Source organism: Maniola jurtina, chromosome 12 (assembly GCF_905333055.1).
Source record: "Maniola jurtina chromosome 12, ilManJurt1.1, whole genome shotgun sequence".
Taxonomy (NCBI): domain Eukaryota; kingdom Metazoa; phylum Arthropoda; class Insecta; order Lepidoptera; family Nymphalidae; genus Maniola; species Maniola jurtina.
The window spans coordinates 320,613-343,468 of NC_060040.1; the positions used below are offsets into that span (position 1 = coordinate 320,613).

Consider the following 22,856-nt stretch of genomic DNA (forward strand, 5'->3'; position numbering starts at 1 on the left):
TAGACTGAAATGATAAAAGTGCATCTCGAACGATCCATTTTGTGCAGCGATAGCCATCGGCTCGCAGAATGCATTTAATAATGCTAAATGTTAAGGTAGAATAATTGTAATGTTAGAAGATCGACCACAAAGAGTACCTACCATATCACCCTCACCATTGGGCATTGAGGCTAAGTTAAGAAAGTCTATGCACAATAGGTAGGTACGCTACCTACCTATATCTACATAATATTATTCTAAGCCTTATAGTAGGTACATAATACGTGTGGCTCCAAGTACAAGCAGGTAGGTACTTATGTGTTACTCTGTTTAAATTTCAATTCCTTAGTGATAAATTCATTAGTACCTACTTATCTCTGTATCTGAATATTTAGTTCTATTCTATTTAAATTTCTTCATTGCAGCTGTTTTCACCATCATTTACTTACCTGGAACATTTTGCCATGATTGGATTCACTTATAGAAAGTAGCTACTACCTATCATAATATCTGATAAATAAAATTAATCTATTAAAATTCCACCAGTATAGTTACCTAGGTAGGTACTTGTGCAAAGCCATAGTGAGTTGGCTTGTTGCACAGCTGGGTAGTTGTTTAGAAGTATTCACCTAGGTAGGTACCTAAACACTCAGTACATGTTCTTCAAACTTATTACCTCACAGAGGTGAAGTAGGTAGGTATACTTATACAATTGCAAACAGTACCTATAACACCTATCACTCCTTGCATTCATTGATGATGGAGCCACGCCAGCTTGCATCCACTCAGACAAGCAAGTACCTACCTACCTACCTAACATGGCATAAGTTAATGAAATGTTGTGTTAAATGAACCTCCCTATCTGCCTAATTTTATGTAGCTTATATTAAATACTAGCTGATACCCGCGACTTCGTTCGCGTGGATGTAGGTTTCTTAAAATTCCCGTGGGAACTCTTTGATCTTTCGGGATAAAAAGTAGCCTATGTGCTAATCCAGGGTATAATCTATCTCCATTCTAAATTTTAGCCCAATCCGTCCAGTAGTTTTTGCGTGAAGGAGTAACAAACACACACACACACACACACAAACTTTCTCCTTTATAATATTAGTGTGATTTTCTGAATCAATTTTTTTTTTCAGGTTGCAGATCACCAGTATTATTACCAGATTATGATGCCTGCCTCCCTGATCCCAAGTACCTACCTAACTCAATTCAAGACTAACCCGAGGTCATCAATCTTGTAGAATACCTATACATATATCAAGAACTGTTTATGATGTAGGTGCTTAAATACATCTTATGTAATTTAATTATACAGTTGTATGGTACCTACTTATTTATGCACCTATTGGTACCTAATACCTAGGTATCTAAAAGTACCTAGGTATTAATACTATTACAGGTGTAAGGTATAGATCTTTAAGTAATAGTCATTAAATCTTTATTGTTTTAATTTGTTTTATTTCATTTTAAAAATAAAAGTTCTTAGGGTTTACATAAGTAACCAATCCTGGAATTTGCCTGCCTGGATATTGCCTGAAATCTATGTTCAAAACTAAATTAAAGCGACAGGTTTAAATGCTATTCCTTTTGTAATGCTCCCTGCACTACGGAAAAGGACAGCACTAGATTTAGAACCTGTCATTCTAGTTTAAAGATTGCGTCTCACCCCAAGTCCCAACTGCTTGTGAAAGTCTCATCAAAATTGGTTCTGTCAATTCAAAGATTAGCACACCAAATTGATTACTTATAGCTTAACAATTACTACAGTAACATACAGACTTAATAACAGACAGTAAGTCATTCAAGAAGTGGTTATAAAAAAATAACAACGAAGACTGGCATGCCTGCCACAGCTCTCTAACCTAACCAATAACTCATTCAATATATCAAAATCTTTGAAATGAGCAACCGTTGAGTTTCTTGCTGGTTCTAGCTATAAAAACATTTTTTAATACTTAATAAAACAGAAGAGAAAAAAAAAACATTTTATTTAATTTTAAATATTTATATTATTACAAAATTGTACAGGAGTGTTACTGCACTGACAGCTTATGGGAGCTTATTCTGTAGTGTAGTCTTGATGCAGGAACACCACAATGCAGTCTTCTAGCAAAGTGGATTAGGCACTAATCCACAGGCTTTCAAGCTCAGGTTTCACTGAAAAAGGAATTATTGATCTTTAATTTTCTAAATTGCTAATTAGACAATTAGGTAATATTCTTCTTATTTTACTATATATCTGTTAAGATAGATAGTAGTCTTGTGTTATTTATAATATTTAATAACTACATGATGCCCTTTTAAGTTTTAAAAATCCAGTGCTAACTCTTTGGATTTCCAGGATACCTAGTCTATGTAGTCCAGTATGACACCAAATACTCCATACCAAATAAATGATAATAATGACAACTTAATTTGCACGGATTTATCCCATAGGAACTGTTTTTCTGTAATAAAACATCAGCAATGTCCATCTCCGGGATACAAGAACCTTGTACCTTTCCTCAAAATTGGTTGAACAGGTAGGCTGTAAAAAGCTAGCGGACAGACAAACAGATACACTTTATTCTGACATACAGCTTAAACTCAATGTCCTGATTCTGCATATTTGTAAGTTACTAAGCATAAACATTTAAAAATTTATAACACCCCTGACAAGTGAAGGTTACAAGTAACTAGAAAAGAGCTGATAAGTTTCAATTGGCTGAACCGATTTTCTTGGATTAAGTATAGCTAAGAACACTCAATCAAGCCCACCTTTCAAACAAAAAAAAAAAAACTAAATTAAAATCGGTTCATTAGTTTAAGAGCTACGATGCCACAGATAGATACCTCAAACTTATAACACCCCTCTTTTTGGTTCGGGGTTAAAAAAATTAAGAGATTATGTTAACTTTATCACTTAATTATTTATTAAAGTGTTATATAAGGTTGCCTTTCTATTGAACTATTATACATAGATTAAATGTTTTATTGCCACTTTAAACACAAGTCCTAGCTTTTAATTTTGTAGAACCAAACTGTATGGTATATTACAAGATTAAGTCTATGTAATGTTGTAATCTTAACACCAAAGCTGCCTAAAAAAATGTTGGAATTTTAATAGCCAAAGCTGTCTAACAAATATACTAAATAATCAGTGATGGGCTATGGCTCAATAGTTTTTGAACCCATTTTATGCTAGGTACCTAATAGACTAGTTATTTAAGTAGGTACAAAATAATAATGAAGTTATGATTTCACTATAAGCGACTAGATACTCTTGAAACCTGATCACTTGCTTGCCTTATTCAAATCAAGAGATTGGTATGTAGATAGTTATATCTCTAGTCTTTTCTAGTTACTGTAACCTTCACTTGTCGGGGGTGTTATAAATTTTTAATTTACACTTGTGATTTCACTATAGGTTAGGTCACTTCCCTTAATCAAATCAAGAGATTGGTATGTAGATAGTTATATGTACCTATTAAGTACATACCAATCTAGTTATTAAGTGCTATTATTCTAAAAAAACCTATGTAGACGTGATATCAAGAGACAGTAAACGTACATATAAAGCTGACATACGATATTATTAGGTACTCATTGCATTTTATTTAAATAGTACCTACACACCTAAATACAATATATATTATAATCACTAGTTCTTGAATAACTATTTAAATGAACTTCTGTATATTAAAATCCTTTCATTCAGTTTGCTTTTATTTATTTTCACTTTAACAGACAACAGAACGGTAACTTTTTTTAATCTGACGAAAATTTGGCTTTGGATACCAGTGTTTTAGTGATTTCAGAGTGAATATAGATGAATTACCATAGACAAACATACCATAGAGTATGCGGTGGGTGTCGCTTGACTGTCACTGTCACGCTGTTAATCATCTGTCAATAGCGTCAAAAAACGAAATAATATATGCCAAATTAGACAAAATGGCAGCGTATATCTGTCCCACTTTTTTGTGAATGTGTAAGTGAGACAAAAGTTGGACCTACGTTTCCACATGTTGGTATCGTCATGGTATCTACGTTCTGTCCAAAACTGACAGTTAGGACTAGCTCGTACTATCGATGAATACGTTAACCTTGGCAGTCAGGAGTAGTCGATACTATTAACCATGTATGCGGTGTTCAATGTTGTACTAACGGTACTGTACCGTTAGTACAACATTGAACACCGCATACATGGTTAATAGTATCGACTACTCCTGACTGCCAAGGTTAACGTATTCATCGATAGTACGAGCTAGTCCTAACTGTCAGTTTTGGACAGAACGTAGATACCATGACGATACCAACATGTGGAAACGTAGGTCCAACTTTTGTCTCACTTACACATTCACAAAAAAGTGGGACAGATATACGCTGCCATTTTGTCTAATTTGGCATATATTATTTCGTTTTTTGACGCTATTGACAGATGATTAACAGCGTGACAGTGACAGTCAAGCGACACCCACCGCATACTCTATGGTATGTTTGTCTATGGTAATTCATCTATATTCACTCTGAAATCACTAAAACACTGGTATCCAAAGCCAAATTTTCGTCAGATTAAAAAAAGTTACCGTTCTGTTGTCTGTTAAAGTGAAAATAAATAAAAGCAAACTGAATGAAAGGATTTTAATATACAGAAGTTCATTTAAATAGTTATTCAAGAACTAGTGATTATAATATATATTGTATTTAGGTGTGTAGGTACTATTTAAATAAAATGCAATGAGTACCTAATAATATCGTATGTCAGCTTTATATGTACGTTTACTGTCTCTTGATATCACGTCTACATAGGTTTTTTTAGAATAATAGCACTTAATAACTAGATTGGTATGTACTTAATAGGTACATATAACTATCTACATACCAATCTCTTGATTTGATTAAGGGAAGTGACCTAACCTATAGTGAAATCACAAGTGTAAATTAAAAATTTATAACACCCCCGACAAGTGAAGGTTACAGTAACTAGAAAAGACTAGAGATATAACTATCTACATACCAATCTCTTGATTTGAATAAGGCAAGCAAGTGATCAGGTTTCAAGAGTATCTAGTCGCTTATAGTGAAATCATAACTTCATTATTATTTTGTACCTACTTAAATAACTAGTCTATTAGGTACCTAGCATAAAATGGGTTCAAAAACTATTGAGCCATAGCCCATCACTGATTATTTAGTATATTTGTTAGACAGCTTTGGCTATTAAAATTCCAACATTTTTTTAGGCAGCTTTGGTGTTAAGATTACAACATTACATAGACTTAATCTTGTAATATACCATACAGTTTGGTTCTACAAAATTAAAAGCTAGGACTTGTGTTTAAAGTGGCAATAAAACATTTAATCTATGTATAATAGTTCAATAGAAAGGCAACCTTATATAACACTTTAATAAATAATTAAGTGATAAAGTTAACATAATCTCTTAATTTTTTTAACCCCGAACCAAAAAGAGGGGTGTTATAAGTTTGAGGTATCTATCTGTGGCATCGTAGCTCTTAAACTAATGAACCGATTTTAATTTAGTTTTTTTTTTTTTGTTTGAAAGGTGGGCTTGATTGAGTGTTCTTAGCTATACTTAATCCAAGAAAATCGGTTCAGCCAATTGAAACTTATCAGCTCTTTTCTAGTTACTTGTAACCTTCACTTGTCAGGGGTGTTATAAATTTTTAAATGTTTATGCTTAGTAACTTACAAATATGCAGAATCAGGACATTGAGTTTAAGCTGTATGTCAGAATAAAGTGTATCTGTTTGTCTGTCCGCTAGCTTTTTACAGCCTACCTGTTCAACCAATTTTGAGGAAAGGTACAAGGTTCTTGTATCCCGGAGATGGACATTGCTGATGTTTTATTACAGAAAAACAGTTCCTATGGGATAAATCCGTGCAAATTAAGTTGTCATTATTATCATTTATTTGGTATGGAGTATTTGGTGTCATACTGGACTACATAGACTAGGTATCCTGGAAATCCAAAGAGTTAGCACTGGATTTTTAAAACTTAAAAGGGCATCATGTAGTTATTAAATATTATAAATAACACAAGACTACTATCTATCTTAACAGATATATAGTAAAATAAGAAGAATATTACCTAATTGTCTAATTAGCAATTTAGAAAATTAAAGATCAATAATTCCTTTTTCAGTGAAACCTGAGCTTGAAAGCCTGTGGATTAGTGCCTAATCCACTTTGCTAGAAGACTGCATTGTGGTGTTCCTGCATCAAGACTACACTACAGAATAAGCTCCCATAAGCTGTCAGTGCAGTAACACTCCTGTACAATTTTGTAATAATATAAATATTTAAAATTAAATAAAATGTTTTTTTTTTCTCTTCTGTTTTATTAAGTATTAAAAAATGTTTTTATAGCTAGAACCAGCAAGAAACTCAACGGTTGCTCATTTCAAAGATTTTGATATATTGAATGAGTTATTGGTTAGGTTAGAGAGCTGTGGCAGGCATGCCAGTCTTCGTTGTTATTTTTTTATAACCACTTCTTGAATGACTTACTGTCTGTTATTAAGTCTGTATGTTACTGTAGTAATTGTTAAGCTATAAGTAATCAATTTGGTGTGCTAATCTTTGAATTGACAGAACCAATTTTGATGAGACTTTCACAAGCAGTTGGGACTTGGGGTGAGACGCAATCTTTAAACTAGAATGACAGGTTCTAAATCTAGTGCTGTCCTTTTCCGTAGTGCAGGGAGCATTACAAAAGGAATAGCATTTAAACCTGTCGCTTTAATTTAGTTTTGAACATAGATTTCAGGCAATATCCAGGCAGGCAAATTCCAGGATTGGTTACTTATGTAAACCCTAAGAACTTTTATTTTTAAAATGAAATAAAACAAATTAAAACAATAAAGATTTAATGACTATTACTTAAAGATCTATACCTTACACCTGTAATAGTATTAATACCTAGGTACTTTTAGATACCTAGGTATTAGGTACCAATAGGTGCATAAATAAGTAGGTACCATACAACTGTATAATTAAATTACATAAGATGTATTTAAGCACCTACATCATAAACAGTTCTTGATATATGTATAGGTATTCTACAAGATTGATGACCTCGGGTTAGTCTTGAATTGAGTTAGGTAGGTACTTGGGATCAGGGAGGCAGGCATCATAATCTGGTAATAATACTGGTGATCTGCAACCTGAAAAAAAAAATTGATTCAGAAAATCACACTAATATTATAAAGGAGAAAGTTTGTGTGTGTGTGTGTGTGTGTTTGTTACTCCTTCACGCAAAAACTACTGGACGGATTGGGCTAAAATTTAGAATGGAGATAGATTATACCCTGGATTAGCACATAGGCTACTTTTTATCCCGAAAGATCAAAGAGTTCCCACGGGAATTTTAAGAAACCTACATCCACGCGAACGAAGTCGCGGGTATCAGCTAGTATTTAATATAAGCTACATAAAATTAGGCAGATAGGGAGGTTCATTTAACACAACATTTCATTAACTTATGCCATGTTAGGTAGGTAGGTAGGTACTTGCTTGTCTGAGTGGATGCAAGCTGGCGTGGCTCCATCATCAATGAATGCAAGGAGTGATAGGTGTTATAGGTACTGTTTGCAATTGTATAAGTATACCTACCTACTTCACCTCTGTGAGGTAATAAGTTTGAAGAACATGTACTGAGTGTTTAGGTACCTACCTAGGTGAATACTTCTAAACAACTACCCAGCTGTGCAACAAGCCAACTCACTATGGCTTTGCACAAGTACCTACCTAGGTAACTATACTGGTGGAATTTTAATAGATTAATTTTATTTATCAGATATTATGATAGGTAGTAGCTACTTTCTATAAGTGAATCCAATCATGGCAAAATGTTCCAGGTAAGTAAATGATGGTGAAAACAGCTGCAATGAAGAAATTTAAATAGAATAGAACTAAATATTCAGATACAGAGATAAGTAGGTACTAATGAATTTATCACTAAGGAATTGAAATTTAAACAGAGTAACACATAAGTACCTACCTGCTTGTACTTGGAGCCACACGTATTATGTACCTACTATAAGGCTTAGAATAATATTATGTAGATATAGGTAGGTAGCGTACCTACCTATTGTGCATAGACTTTCTTAACTTAGCCTCAATGCCCAATGGTGAGGGTGATATGGTAGGTACTCTTTGTGGTCGATCTTCTAACATTACAATTATTCTACCTTAACATTTAGCATTATTAAATGCATTCTGCGAGCCGATGGCTATCGCTGCACAAAATGGATCGTTCGAGATGCACTTTTATCATTTCAGTCTACGGACGTCTGTCGTCTAGGTAGGTACTTCTAAATGTAGGGTTTTTCAAAGAGGTTCACCACACCCAGCCTTGAGGCTTCCTGTGCCCTCATCCAGTCACTTAACGTTACTCTGTAATATCGCCAGTCAATGACACGGTATCCCACACTACACTTAGGTAGGTTCCTGAGGTACGCTGTGCTTGTACCCAATCTCCGCCCAATACGACAGGCATGGATTGTTCATTGCCACTTCAACTTGCTGGTGGCTTGGGCTATGTTAGAACCTTTCTTTGACGGATGCACTATGTACCTACATCACAAATAACGCCGCTGAGTCAAATTTAGTTACACAACCACGACGGTTAGCTTTCACAGTCTGCTTGATCATTCTCCTCGCCTCCCGTGGGCAAATTAAGGCCCAGGGACTTATAAAATTTCATCATTTTGTTTATTTATCACTGCTCTCAAGCTTCTCTCACTGAGTATTTTTTGGTGAGTTACAATTCGACCACCGACTCGTAAACTTACGCGAAAATGACGTCATTTACTAGTTTTAGCGTGTCAAATTGGTGTCAAACGATGAACTCGTGGTTCGGATTTGCTGGTATTGGTATTGGTTTCGACGAAAACGGCTGCCATTCTCGATGGTGACGTATTAATCTGGTATTTGGTATGGTAAAGTAAAAGATATACTCGCATTTGCTCGATCAACTTTAGTTCGTAATGTTTCCGCCTGTGTCGCTGGCTGTAGATGTATGAAAAAACTCGTTTTCGAGTTTAGTATTTTAAAAACTGTGAAATCTTATACTAGCCATACAGAGCTCTAAACGCCGCGATGCGTTACCGGCCTTTCAGGAATTTGTTGGCAATGCATGACATGACGTGATTTCTTATGCTATTCCGAAGAAAATATATACAATACGGTAACCAATATGCCAAAATAATAAAGATTTGATTTAGTAATTGAAATCAATATGCAATTAAGTATGAATTTGCCGCGAAAGTGAAGTAGGCGCTTTGACATTGTACCACGAAAGAAAATACATGAAAGCATTAGAAAGGATGCTGGACATTTGTGTATCCCATCAAAAACATTTCATGTAAAAAGGTAGCCAAGACTCACAAGTTCATAATGTTTTCACTGTTAAAAAGTTATGAGATCTCTAATAGAGCCAAGCCCCTAGCTGAGCTTAGATTTGTGCTGGCCATGGGACCTTTTAATTACAACTAATTCTAGTAAAAACTGCACGTTTTTTGGTACGTGCAGGGGCGATATCTCTTTATTCCGATAGTTTACTGAGTTCTGTACCTGTATTAAAATAAATGAATAAGTAAAAGTTTATTTAGCTTAACAAAATAAAAATAAAAATAAAAAATACAATTAATACACAACACTACAAAATAAGGTAGGATAATAGGTAAGGAAGGATATTTTGAGGTTCTGCCCATAATAAACATTGAAGCTTATGGCACAAGCTTTTATTTCATGGGTAAGTGGTTTTTATTGGATATGCTAGCCGACTTGACCCATATTCATACTTATAAGTTTTAAGATAATTTTTTCTATGATCGGATTAAAGTTATCTCTTTACGAATTTGGAAGGACATAATAAATGTTATCGAAATATGTATAAATAAACCCAATTTACATTTCGTAGCAGACAAGTGTACGATGGCATCGCAATGAAGTTAAAGATTCGATTGAAGTAGTGTCAGATAAAAAAGTGAATTTAGATAACGTTTTGGTTGAAGAAATAGGTCAGTTTGGGAGGTATCAGATCAGGACGTTACTATTAATCAGCGTTGTTTTGATATTTGGAGGGTGGGCAGCTACGGAGTACATATTCACTACTGCAAGGATTACAACCAGGTAACCAAGCATCTATTATACTCTTATCAAACAGTGTTCGGGGCTTAGATCCCGGGCACATACATCTAATTTTTAACCTCCGCCACACAAAGAGGGGTGTTATAAGTTTGACGTGTGTATCTGTTTATCTGTCTATCTGTCTGTGGCATCGTAGCTAATGAACCGATTTTAATTTAGTTTTTTTCGTTTGAAAGGTGTGTTGATCAAGAGTGTTCTTAGCTATAATCCAAGAAAATCGGTTCAGCCGTTTGAAAGTTATCAGCTCTTTTCTAGTTATTACTGTAACCTTCACTAGTCGGGGGTGTTATAAATTTTTAATTTACACTTGTTCAGAGTAATGTGCGTTCTAAGCAATTAAAATATTATATCATTTGTACTAACGGTGAAGGAAAACATCGTGAGGAAACCTTCATGCCTGTATCCATAATATTCTCATAGGTGTGTCAAATCTGCCAATCCACAATTGGCCAGCGTGGTTAAGTATGGCCAAACTCCTTCTCATTTTGCGATGAGACCCAAGCTCAATACCTAATGAACCGGCGGCGATGGGTTGATTATGATGATAATCATGATTAATTAAACATTTGAAAAACTTGGTAATTTTATCTTACTTTTGTTGTTAAATTAATAATGACGAACATTACATAGATCGCTTTTTGACGTGACAACGCGGTCTTATAATTCGATAGAGCCGGCTGCACGCACGAAAAAACATGACTCACGCGGCGTTACCTCGCTCTGAGGCGTTCCATGTAAGGCTTGAAGTGCAAGCGAGAGCGCGGAATGAGCGACAAAGAAGCACAATCGGCCTTTGTTGTCACGTTCAACTATCGTCAGTAAACCGACTTTACAGACAACCAATTTTTTTTATTAATTTGATTATACTCATTTATGTGGTAGTCATGTGCAATCTAAAAAAGTTACCAAAGCAATTTTAATGACCCATAGGGAGGACAATTGTTATTTTGTCCATCGATTCGTCACCGAGCACACGCACTATTATGTTTTTGAAATTATGATTCAGTTCTTGTATTTAGGTAGAAAACGAGTTGCCCCATTCAAGCGTTAGTTTATTATTGACGAAGAAGACAACAAATTAGCAATATTTTACTTTATAATATTCCAGATGCCTAATCCCAGAGTGCGAAGGTCCGGAAAGTGCAGAATTCTCTCCTGCATGGATTCTAAATGCTGTGCCAAGTAATGGTGATTCCTTTGATAACTGCCTTCGCTTCGACTCTATCAATGAGACTGTACGGAACGAGGAATGCCCTGCGGAATGGTTCAACCGGAAAACAACTGTGGGCTGTAGTGAATATGTGTACGAGAATACCCACACCATCGTTTATGACGTGAGGAAGTATTTCTTTTGATTTTAATTTTACTTTGGATATCCAATAATCACCAGCCCTAACGTGGTGGTTTTTAATAAGATAAGCCGAAATGGAAATAAAAATGGATAGTTCTTGTTGAAATTTTACATTAGTGCTTTTGAATCGTGAAATGAACAAGCTTCACTCAACGATTTACTGCTAGTGGTTCAGGATGCCCTTGCGTCTTAGCAAGCAAGAAACTCGGAGATTGCTAATTTCAAAAATTCCATTTTCAATTACCTATTGCCATGCATACGCAATTACAGTCCCTCAGAATGACAACGATTTTTTTATCTTACACTCACTTGACTGCAATCAGACTCGCTGGCAAGTCATGGTGCAACTTAGGATGAAGTGTGCTTGCCTAAAAGATGCCTATTCACTTTTGACTTGAAGATAGCCCTATAAAGGCTGATGTTCCAGTTGCACCAGAGGAGCCCAATCGTTACGTGGCCGTGGAATTTCCACTGCCTACGGGTGCAGACCTTGACGATGATTTGCCGTATGATAGTAGAAAGGCGACATAGGAACCGGGTCAAAAATTTCTCGGGCAAGGCAACTTTGCGCCGATATTCCAAACTTTGAATATACAAGCTTATTAGATATTTGTAGAAGCCAATCGTCAAATAAATTGAGTTTTGTTTTTTGTTCAAAGTACGGCTTGGCATGTGAGGAATGGCGCAGAGCTTTCGTCGGGACGGCGCGTACATTTGGTACTTTCTTGGCCCTCCCCATCGTGGGGTTCACGTCTGACCGCTGGGGTCGGCGGTTCGCGCTCAGCCTCAACGTCGTCAACACGGCGTGGGTCGGGGTGCTGCGCTACTGGGCAGATACTTACTACGGCTTCGTCATTTCCGAGGTTGTCGAAGCTGCGATTGGATCTGGTGCCTTCTCTTGTGCCCACATTTTAGGTGACTACAAACAATTTTCTTACTTCTCGAATTTTTAAAGTAAAAACTTCTATTCAACCGCTGTGATTTGAAAATCGATAAAAAGCGACATTAAAGAGACAAAACTATGGGATTTAACCTACGAGAGAATGAGATAGAATACATGATAATATCTATAATGTTTCCTATTATTAAGCGACTTCAAAAAAAGGAGCTAAGTTTCTCAATTCGTCGAAATCGGAATCTTTTTTTTAATGATTTAGTTACCATAAGCCTGTCGTATCATTTGTCGAAATTAAAAACATGGAGTCTGTATGTACAATGCAATGGTACAATGTGATATTATGTAAATTATCCATACTTATATTATGAATGCGAAAGTGTGTCTGTCTGTCTGACTGTCTGCTAGCTTTTTACGACCCAACTTACCGATTTTGACGTTTGGTACCGAGTTAGCTCCTATCCCGGGGATGGATACAGGCTTTTTGAACCGGAAAATCAAAGAGTTCTCGCGATTCTTAAAAAACCTAAATCCACGCGGACGAAGTCGCAGGCATCATCTAGTAATTTATAATGTAGAATATTTTTTAACTTGGTTAACATTATTATAAAAAATAAACTTATCACACTAATATTATAAAGGCGAAAGTTTGTATGTGTGTGTGTGTGTGTGTGTGTGTGTGTGTGTGTGTATGTTTGTTACTCCTTCACGCAAAAACTACTGGATGGATTTGGCTGAAATTTGGAATGAAGATAGATAATATCCTGGATTAGCACATAGGCTACTTTTTATCCCGGAAAATCAAAGAGTTCCCACGGGATTTCGAAAAATCTAAATCCACGCGGGCGAAGTCGCGGGCATCGGCTAGTACTATATATATCCTACAGCTACTCTGCATTCGTCTCCTCTTGAAACTCTGTTTTTTCTCCAACCACGTGTGAGCTGCACACATGTTTTTTAAATCTTTTTCTAATTCAAACCGTGACGCATCTTTTTTGACAGTTATGGAATTAGTTGGACCAAAGTATCGAGTTGCTGCGGGAGCGACGTTAAACACTTTCTTCTCCCTCGCCCAAGTCCTTATGGCTCTTGCAGCTTGGGCCATCCCCAACTGGAGGACTTTAACTCTCGTCCTTTATGTGCCACAACTGATAACTATTTGTTACTACTGGATGATGCCCGAGTCTGTGCGATGGTATTTGAGTAAAGGTCGGTACGAAGATGCTAAAGACCTTCTGAAACACGTCGCTCGAGTAAACAAGCGTCAACTGTCAGATAAATCATTACAGTCGTTGAAAGAAAATGCAGAAGCAGATAAAAAACGAATTGCCTCAGAGAAAGAAATAAAATCAAAGGAACCTTGGCTGATCGTCCTCGTGTTTCGGAACAAAGCGATCCTCACAAGGTGTTGCATATCGCCAGTGTGGTGGTTCACGAGCGCTCTGGTGTACTACGGCATGTCAGTCAATGCGGTCAACCTGTCTGGCAATCGATATCTCAATTACATGGCAGTGGCTGTAGTAGACGTACCTGGATACTGGATAGCTGTAGTGCTAATGGCTAGAATCGGCAGGAAGCCTGTTCTTATTGGCGCCTATTGGATATGTGGCGCTTGTCAATTGGGATACATTTTCTTGCCTCTAAGTGAGTTAGTGCAAACAATTATCTGTTAAGAGGATCGTCTAGTTGTAAATTTTCATACTAAAAGCGATAACGTTTTCTCCCCATAAATGTGGACAGCTTACAACTAGACGATCCCCTGTTTTATGATCTCCTGTTGTATAATGACATGCCTTTAATGCTAACGAAAAATTTGCTTTAGATTTTTTTACCGTTTTGTGTGTTGTAGATATGTTCGCCTTGTCTCTGATGATGTATCTGACCGGCAAGCTCAGCATAGCAGTCGTGATGATGTCCCTGTACATATACACGTCGGAGATCTACCCCACTCGGTACAGACACAGCTTATTTGCTTTTTCTTCAATGTTGGGGCGAATCGGTGCTATGACGGCTCCGCTCACTCCAGCATTTGTAAGTGACAATTTCAATTCTTAATTGCTATTCTTCAATATTTTTTAACAAGGAAGCAATTTCCGAGCAAGTGAGAGAAAATGTGTTTTACGTCGGGCTCTGTAGATCCTAAATCCATTTTCTGTAAACTCGTTGCTGAGAGTAAAGAGTTCAATTTTTTTGGGAAAATGGCATTAAATATCTCTTGCAATCAATTTCTGAAGTAATAAGTCCGTTTTGTAATTTACACATCATCATCTCAACCTATTACCAGCTCACTACTGAGTGCAGTTCTTTTTGCTGGACCGTCTGTCTGGTGATGTTTTTTATTACTAACTACGAGTAAATTATATCAGACTAACAAACCACTCCTGCTTCGCACAAGGTAGCTTATCAAAATTTTCGTAGGAATATAGCCTAGGTCACTCATTAATAATGTAGCTTTCTAATGGTGAAAGAATTTTCAAAATCGATTCAGCACCTAGTTCCATAGATTACTTTCTACAAATAAACTGATAAACTTTACTTCTTTAATATTAGTATAGAAATAAATATTTTTTAATTCTTTCCAGGGTGCATCGCTCTTTGAAAAGTTTCCATCGGTTTTGTTCTGTGGCTTTGCCTTCCTGTCAGGCGCTTTACTGTTCCTAGCCCCAGAGACCCTCGGCACCAGGCTCCCTGACACCATGGAGGAAGCTGCAGTGATTGGCGCAAAGACGACAGAGCCTCAAGTGTGAACTAGAATAGACAAGTATCGTCTCTACATAAACTATTAAGATGTATAGCTGACCAGCCACTCCAAGCACTTTTTTAATTTAAGTAAACTTTTACAAGTTCTTTTGAATCTTTAAATTTCGAATCTACCACAGAATACCTTCCCTACCAAGAAAAACCAGCAGAAACTCAGCGGTTGCTCTTTTCAAAGATTTGATATAATTATTATACTTTATATTTTACCATGTTTATAAGTGACTAGCTGATACCCGCGACTTCGTTCGCGTGGATGTAGGTTTTTTAAATTCCCGTGGGAACTCTTTGATTTTCCGGGATAAAAAGTAGCCTATGTGCTAATCCAGGGTATAATCTATCTCCATTCTAAATTTCAGCCCAATCCGTCCGGTAGTTTTTGCGTGAAGGAGTAACAAACACACACACACACACATACAAACTTTCTCCTTTATAATAATATAATTAGTGTGATGTGATTGCAATCCCGCGCATTGCTGGAGCCAGCTGCAGGTCAAATCCACGCTCTTTTATCATTTACATAATCTTCGATTGTATGAATTTTTTCAGGAGCATACTTTTTAAAGATCTTCATATTAGTATGAGATTTCTGGTGGTCATAATAATTTGATCAAAGAGATTGTATGATATATTACTACGATTTTTGATTAAAAGTTATCGTTTCAATTGGTTCAGTAATTTTGACTACCATAAAAAAGTAAATAGAAAAATAATTCAATTTTAAAGCAATAGAGATACCTAATCAAAGTATTATAGTAAAAGATCTGAACGACTTGATGATTGTGTCAAGTGAGATGTGTTCAAGGCTACTCGCAGTTTCAGATAAGTAACGCAGAACACTTATCGATACTACAAAACTATTAACCGATAGAGAAACTTTTTTGTTAACCCCCGACCCAAAAAGAGGGGTGTTATAAGTTTGACGTGTGTATCTGGGTATCTGTCTGTGGCATCGTAGCTCCTAAACTAATGAACTGATTTTAATTTTTTTTTTGTTTGAAAGGTGGCTTGATCGAGAGTGTTATTAGCCATAATCCAGGAAAATCGGTTCAGCTGTTTGAAAGTTATCAGCTCTTTTGGCTATTGCTTCCGACATGAACAGTTATCGTCATATTTCAACAAATTAACACAAAAATATGTTTTTTCTTTTACTCTATCTACTGATGAAAACGCATTTAATCTGTTTCACAGTTCAAAAAAATCTGTGCGTATACAGAGGGACAGACGGCGGGAAGCGATTTTATTTTATACTAGCTGACGCCCACAGCTTCGCCCGCGTGGATTTAGGGTCTGAAATCCCGTGGGAACTTTTGATTTCCCAGGACAAAAGTAGCCTATCCGTAATAGCCCGTCCCCGGAATGCAACGTGTTTCTGTACCACGTAAAAACATTTAAACGGATGATCCTTTAAAAATCCCGACGGATCACCAGGATCTAGAAATGCAATTCCTTATAGCATCAGGGTTGAGGAGTTGGGTCCTCGAGGTCAACGACAAAGTCTTTACTTGGTACAGATACCTTCAATATCGATCAATTTATAACCGACAGTTTCTAAATCCCATCAGTATTGATGGTGAGGTCCCCTGTAGCATCAGGATTGAAGAGTTGGAATCCAATTTTTTTATGAAACAATGTCACAAAGTTCCTCTATCGATTAAAAAAAAAATTACGCAAATCTGTTCAGAAATCTCGGAGATTTCGGTGTACATAGGAAGAAAAACACAACTCCCTTTTTGAAAGTCGGTTAAAAAATATAGCCTATAGTAGCCTATGTTACTACCTGATCAATCCTCTACTTGTCTGTGAAAACCCCGTCAAAATCGGTTCAGCCGTTCCAAAGATTAGCCTTTTCAAACAGACAGACAGACAGACAAAAATTTTAAAAACGTGTGATTCAGTGTTGGTATCGTTCAAATAACCATATGAGCTTAATATGAGGTAGTTATTTCGAAATTACAGACAGACACTCCAATTTTATTCATTAGTTAGTATAGATTATGATTGTAGAGATACAATACAACATAATATAAACCTTACTCGCAAAATATTCTGAACGATAATGAAACTCGTATTGAATAGCACTGACAAAATTAGGTGCGTTTGAAGTTTTCAACTCGTTATGAGTAGGTATTTATACGTCCATGAACAAATTAAAATGCATGTAAGTAAGTAGTTATGTATATTGTTGTTTAAAATGTATTTTTAGGATTCCGTACCTCAAAAGGAAAATAGAAACCCTTATAGGATCACTTTGTTGTCTGTCGATAAACTTACTTTCCATTGACTTAGAATCATATTTGGCAGGTAATGGAAGGAAAACTTTGAAAACCGTGAATATATGGTTACATTAAAAAAAATGTTTTTTTTTTGTACGATGGTACCTTCGTGTATGAATTCGACTCGCACTTGACCGGTTTTCACTTTTCAGTACAAACACTGAACATTATCTCTGAATTACATTGTATTGAGACGTTATGTTATCCATAAATTTCGTTCAGGCAATATTTAAATACAATTCAAATAATATTATAGACAAGACTGTACGATGGCAGCGGAAAAAACTGCAAAACTAGATGTTAGTGAGTCAATCAAAGAATCACCGAATAGAAAAGTGAATTTAGATAACATTTTGGTTGAAGAAATAGGCCAGTTCGGGAGATATCAGATCAGAACTTTAACTCTGACAGTCGTGGTCATGATATTTGTGGCGTGGGCTGCCACGGAGTACATCTTCACCACGGCGAGGATTGCAACCAGGTAAGTGTAATACCTACTTACATACCTGAGTACCTTAAAGCCCTTCATCTTTGGCCGCTGTTTGCATATTATAATCAACAAAAACTTCGAAAAAATGTAGGACAAGGCGAAGTTTTATTTAGATTGGGAAACCAAGTGCAACCTTAGCAAGTTATTTCTTGGTTTGAAGTTCAAACACTGCAAAATTTATGATTTTTCATGGCCAAAACTAATTTATATAGCTAACCAAAATAACCTCCATTTTCTGCCATAACTGATATAGGTCAGCGGGTGGGGAAGCTAAAGTGGCAATGTGTAGGGCACGTAGTTCGAAAACCCGATAGGCGTTGGGGTCCCAAGGTGCTGGAATGGCGACCTCGCATCAGGAAGCTCAGCGTTGGAAGACCTTCCGCTAGGTGGATGGACGACATCAGGTGAGCCGCAGGAAGCCGCTGGATGGCGGCGGCGCAAGACCGTGGCGTGGAATCGCAGACCGTGGATTTCCCTGTGGAAAAAGAAACCTATGTAGTAATCACCATTATCAACCCGCGGACTTCCAATATTGGACATAGGCCTCGCTAATGAGCGCCACCACATTCGGCCTTCAACTTTCTTCATCTAGCTACAATACTTCCCACCAGCCCCTTTATATCGTCGATCTATCGTGCTAGAGGGCGTCCCACACTACACTTGCTTATACGCGGTCTCCACTCTAGCACTGTTTGACTCCAACAGCTCGTTGTTTCAAAACAGGTCGGCAAACGTTGGTCCAGCGTACTTATATTAGTACATATCTGTGAATAGGCCGCACTTCCTTCAAGATAGAACATAGAAGATAGAAGATAAGTCTTATCTTATCATATATCATGCCCATTTTTAGTTAGCGTAAAAAGCTGCAGTTAGTAAGTAGGTACCTATTAGTTATTGCAGTTAGTTAAAGGTGTTTGAACTTGTCCAGTACGTAGTCACCACGTTGTGACTAAGCGAACCAATAGATTTGAGGATGCATGAGGTAGAACAGTCATAAAATGTCCGTCCATACTACGGTATTTATTACCTACGAGTATGTCACGAACTACGGTTCATACTCGCACCTGTGGTTTTAGTTTTGGCTGATTTTGATGATTCAGGTAGGTATTATTGTGCCTACCTTACATATAGGAAAACATTTTGAACCTCTGTCAGGTTGAAACGTGACAACGTGAACCTGAAAAGTGAGAGTTATTTATCACGGAACAAAATCTAAAATTATTTTGTTTTCTTATACAGATGTCTTATCCCAGAGTGTGAGGGTTCGGAAGCTGCCGAATTCTCTCCTGCATGGATATCAAATGCTGTGCCGGCGAATGGAGGCTCCTTTGACGATTGTTTTCGCTTTGACTCTATCAATGAGACTATCAGAAGTAATGTAATGTGCCCTGCAGAATGGTTTAACCGAGAAAAGGCCGTCAGATGCGCTGAATATGTGTATGAAAACACAAACACTGTTGTTTATGATGTGAGTTGAATTTTCAAATTAGCTCTAGTTTTTTTAATACTACCAGAAACTGAAAGATATCTTTAAATATTTCAAATGACCTTGTAAAAACACTTGAAGAAAAAGAGATTTGTCTTTTTCCTCTTTTTGGGTTTACTAAGAGTAAATGGAGGTTTGTAGAGACATTTTAACTCTCCACTCTACATCAGAGAGCAATTATTTTTTTCCAGTTCTTCAGTACGGAAAAAAATTTCGTTAGTTGTGGGTGAATTCTGTGGATTCAAACAAGATATTTTATTAACATCGTATTTATATCGAAAACCTTTGCAAACTTTTGATTCAAATTTTGTTTTAGTACGGATTGGCATGTGATGAATGGCATCGAGCATTCATCGGCACGGCACGAACCTTCGGTGTCTTCTTGGCCCTCCCCATCGTGGGGTTCACGTCTGACCGCTGGGGTCGCCGGTTCGCGCTCAGCCTGAACGCCGTCAACACGGCGTGGCTGGGCACCGTACGTTACTGGGCAGATACTTACTACGGTTTTGTAATTTCTGAGATCGTTGAAGCTGCATTCGGAGCTGGCGTCTTCTCCTGTGCCTATATTTTAGGTTCGAATTTATTTTAATTAATTATTTGCAAAACCTTAGATCTTGCTAGATAATGTCCGTAACATACCGACAAGCTGAGGATAGTACCGATGTTTTAGATGTACCAAAAAAATGATGAACCTCGACGCTTGCTAGCCGTGGCAGATAATATGAGGGCTTAAAAAAATTGTTTAGAACTAATGTAACCCTGGAAAGATGATTGCGAAAATAAACTCGTTGAAAATTTCTGTGAACTTGAAAGACTGTTTGTTTAAACGTTTATCAAGTAGCAGAAACAACTAAAAAATCTATGGCACTAACAGCTATTTGGTACTACATACCTCATTTGTCATGTTAAATAATGATTTATAAGATGATATTAACAAATATGACACAATTTATTGTTACAGTTATGGAACTAGTTGGGCCGGAATACCGAGTCGCCGCGGGAGCGATGATCAACACTTCCTTCTCAATCGGTCAAGTCCTTATGGCACTTATGGCTTCGGTCGTCCCTAACTGGAGAACTTTGACTCTCGCTCTTTTTGTACCACAATTCATAACTATTTCGTACTTTTGGATTATGTCCGAGTCTGTTCGATGGTATTTGAGTAAGGGTCGTTATAAAGATGCTGCAGAATTTCTCAAAAACGTGGCTCGAGTAAATAATCGTCAACTGTCGGATCGCTCGCTACAGGCGTTGAAAGAAAATGCAGAAGCTGAGAAAATACGAATGGCTTCAGAGAAAGAAATGAAAGCACAGGAACCTTGGCTGATAGTACTAGTATTTCGGAACAAAGCGATCCTCACAAGATGTTGCATATCGCCAGTGTGGTGGTTCACGAGCGCTCTGGTTTATTACGGCATGACGATCAATGCAGTGAATATGTCTGGCGATCGATATTTTAATTACATGGCAGTGGCTGCAGCAGAAATTCCCGGATACTGGATAGCTGTAGTGCTAATGGCTAGAATCGGCAGGAAGCCTGTTCTTATTGGCGCCTATTGGATATGTGGCGCTTGTCAATTGGGATATATTTTCTTGCCTCAAAGTGAGTTACCTTTCAACCGTTATAGTTCAACCTAAAGATATTTTCATATTGATTCATACAATATTAAGTCTAGCCAACGAAAGTAGAGTCTGGAAAAGTGCGGCAAATTCAAAAATAACACTATGACCATAAAATTAGTATAACAAGCCTGAAATTAGCTATTTCATAAAACAGAAATGAAAATAAAGAAGTTTTAAAGTATGAAATTAGGTTATTTCAGGTCTGACCAATTTGAAACTGCCATACTGATATTTTGTGAATTTGCCGCGCTTTTCCAAACTCTCCTTTCGTTTGCTAGACTCTAGTCATTCGTTTTTATTTGTATTAATCTGTGATTAATGATTGGCTCGATATTTTTTTTTCTTTATGTTCTTTTTTTCTTGAATCTTGTTTTTTTGCAGATATGTTTGCCCTGTCCTTGATGGTGTACCTGACCGGCAAGCTCAGCATAGCAGTCGTGATGATGTCCTTGTACATATACACCTCTGAGATCTACCCCACTCGATACAGACACACTCTATTCGCCTTCTCGTCTATGATCGGACGAATAGGTTCCATGGTTGCTCCACTCACTCCAGCATTTGTGAGGAACTATACTTATTCTCTTTTTTCTTTTAACTAATATCAATAACTGTTTTCTGCGTTTTTATGTCCGCATTTTTTACTTCATCTTTAAAAATCTATTCATCATTTAGAATTTCTCTTTCCTTTGTTTTATTTTTATATAAAATCATTATTTTTTATACTTTCCAGGGTGCAGCGCTTTTTGAAAATTTCCCATCGGCGTTGTTCTGCGGATTGTCCGTACTGTCTGGTGCTTTAGTGCTCCTAGCCCCAGAGACCCTCGGCACCAGGCTCCCTGACACCATGGAGGAGGCTACTGTGATTGGCGAGAAGAAAACTGAGCATCGTGTGTAATTATTTAAGTGGGCAAATCTCATCTCACGATCTGTGTTATTCAGAAAATAGTTATTATACATTGTAGCTGTCATACTATTTCAATCGATTGACAGTGTCAGTTCGTTACACACCTTCTGATGGATTTGAGGAGACCCGTTCTCAGTAGTGGACCGGCGATGGGCTTGATGATTATGGTGTTTTAATTTTTCCAGTTTTACCTGCGATAGACTTTCCATCGATCTATCTATCGATAGAAAGTCTATGTAGGTAAAATAATTCTGCAAACTGATCTGATGCTATATACTTTTTAGTATTTTTCAACAGTTATCAACATTTTGTTTTGGATCAGTTTTAAGTTTCTTAGTAATTAATTATTAATAAAAAATTTTCAAAAGAAAAATAAAACCGACTTCAAAAACGACAAACACTAAAAAGTAAAAAATAACTTTTGTTTAGCTACACGTGTAATGTACCTAGGTATGAAGTTGAGCGAGCATATTAAAACAAAATTAGAAATCCAAGAGTGAAGCTCGCCCGACTTCATACCTAGGTACATTACACGTGTAGCTAAACAAAAGTTATTTTTTACTTTTTAGTGTTTGTCGTTTTTGAAGTCGGTTTTATTTTTCTTTTGAAAATTTTTTATTTCACAATTTTTAGTGGCCCCACTGTACTATAATATGCTGTGCCCAGTTAAAACCCTACTGTTTACTAAGCTATTACACTGATCGCGAGCAATTTGCTCCTATGCATTGAGGAGTTCTGTTCTCCATCTCCGAAGATATTCATCAGATCTTCACCAAATTTATATGGGACCACCTGCACAGTATACCCTTTCAAACAAAAAAAAATTTTCCAAATCGGTCCAGGGGTTTTTGAGTAATCGTGGAACATACATAAAAAATATAAAAAAAATAAAAAAAAAAAAAAAAAAAAAAAAAAGATTCCGACGAAT

General features: G+C 36.8%; 2 protein-coding genes and 2 long non-coding RNA genes across 4 annotated transcripts; 3 read left to right on the forward strand and 1 right to left on the reverse strand.

The window, feature by feature from the left end:
* Window positions 1-1,956: 1,956 nt before the first annotated feature.
* LOC123870264 lies at window positions 1,957-3,642 on the reverse strand. The gene is made up of 2 exons (XR_006797044.1): window positions 3,601-3,642; window positions 1,957-2,142 (listed from the first exon to the last, which is right to left on the reverse strand). It is a non-coding gene; the product is annotated as an uncharacterized LOC123870264 (long non-coding RNA).
* Window positions 3,643-4,633: 991 nt separating this feature from the next.
* Window positions 4,634-6,319, forward strand: LOC123870283. The gene is made up of 2 exons (XR_006797046.1): window positions 4,634-4,675; window positions 6,134-6,319. It is a non-coding gene; the product is annotated as an uncharacterized LOC123870283 (long non-coding RNA).
* A 2,659-nt stretch (window positions 6,320-8,978) lies between these two features.
* LOC123870459 (organic cation transporter protein-like) lies at window positions 8,979-15,174 on the forward strand. Its single transcript, XM_045913784.1, has 7 exons — window positions 8,979-9,008; window positions 9,914-10,125; window positions 11,252-11,477; window positions 12,154-12,409; window positions 13,392-14,033; window positions 14,239-14,420; window positions 14,972-15,174. Exons 1-7 carry the CDS (start codon window positions 8,979-8,981, stop codon window positions 15,134-15,136), a joined length of 1,713 nt encoding a protein of 570 aa, XP_045769740.1. The 3' UTR covers window positions 15,137-15,174.
* Window positions 15,175-17,691: 2,517 nt separating this feature from the next.
* LOC123870460 (organic cation transporter protein-like) lies at window positions 17,692-22,246 on the forward strand. The gene is made up of 6 exons (XM_045913785.1): window positions 17,692-17,903; window positions 19,152-19,380; window positions 19,715-19,970; window positions 20,360-21,001; window positions 21,403-21,584; window positions 21,755-22,246. Exons 1-6 carry the CDS (start codon window positions 17,692-17,694, stop codon window positions 21,917-21,919), a joined length of 1,686 nt encoding a protein of 561 aa, XP_045769741.1. The 3' UTR covers window positions 21,920-22,246.
* Window positions 22,247-22,856: the final 610 nt, after the last annotated feature.

Coding starts and splice junctions, on each gene's coding strand:
- LOC123870459 (XM_045913784.1), top strand. CDS start 8,979: ATGTTTCCGCCTGTGTCGCTGGCTGTAGAT. Junction 12,410..13,391: donor CTCTTGTGCCCACATTTTAG/GTGACTACAAAC, acceptor CTTTTTTGACAG/TTATGGAATTAGTTGGACCA. Junction 14,034..14,238: donor ATACATTTTCTTGCCTCTAA/GTGAGTTAGTGC, acceptor TGTGTGTTGTAG/ATATGTTCGCCTTGTCTCTG.
- LOC123870460 (XM_045913785.1), top strand. CDS start 17,692: ATGGCAGCGGAAAAAACTGCAAAACTAGATGTTAGTGAGTCAATCAAA. Junction 19,381..19,714: donor CAAACACTGTTGTTTATGAT/GTGAGTTGAATT, acceptor ATTTTGTTTTAG/TACGGATTGGCATGTGATGA. Junction 21,002..21,402: donor ATATATTTTCTTGCCTCAAA/GTGAGTTACCTT, acceptor GTTTTTTTGCAG/ATATGTTTGCCCTGTCCTTG.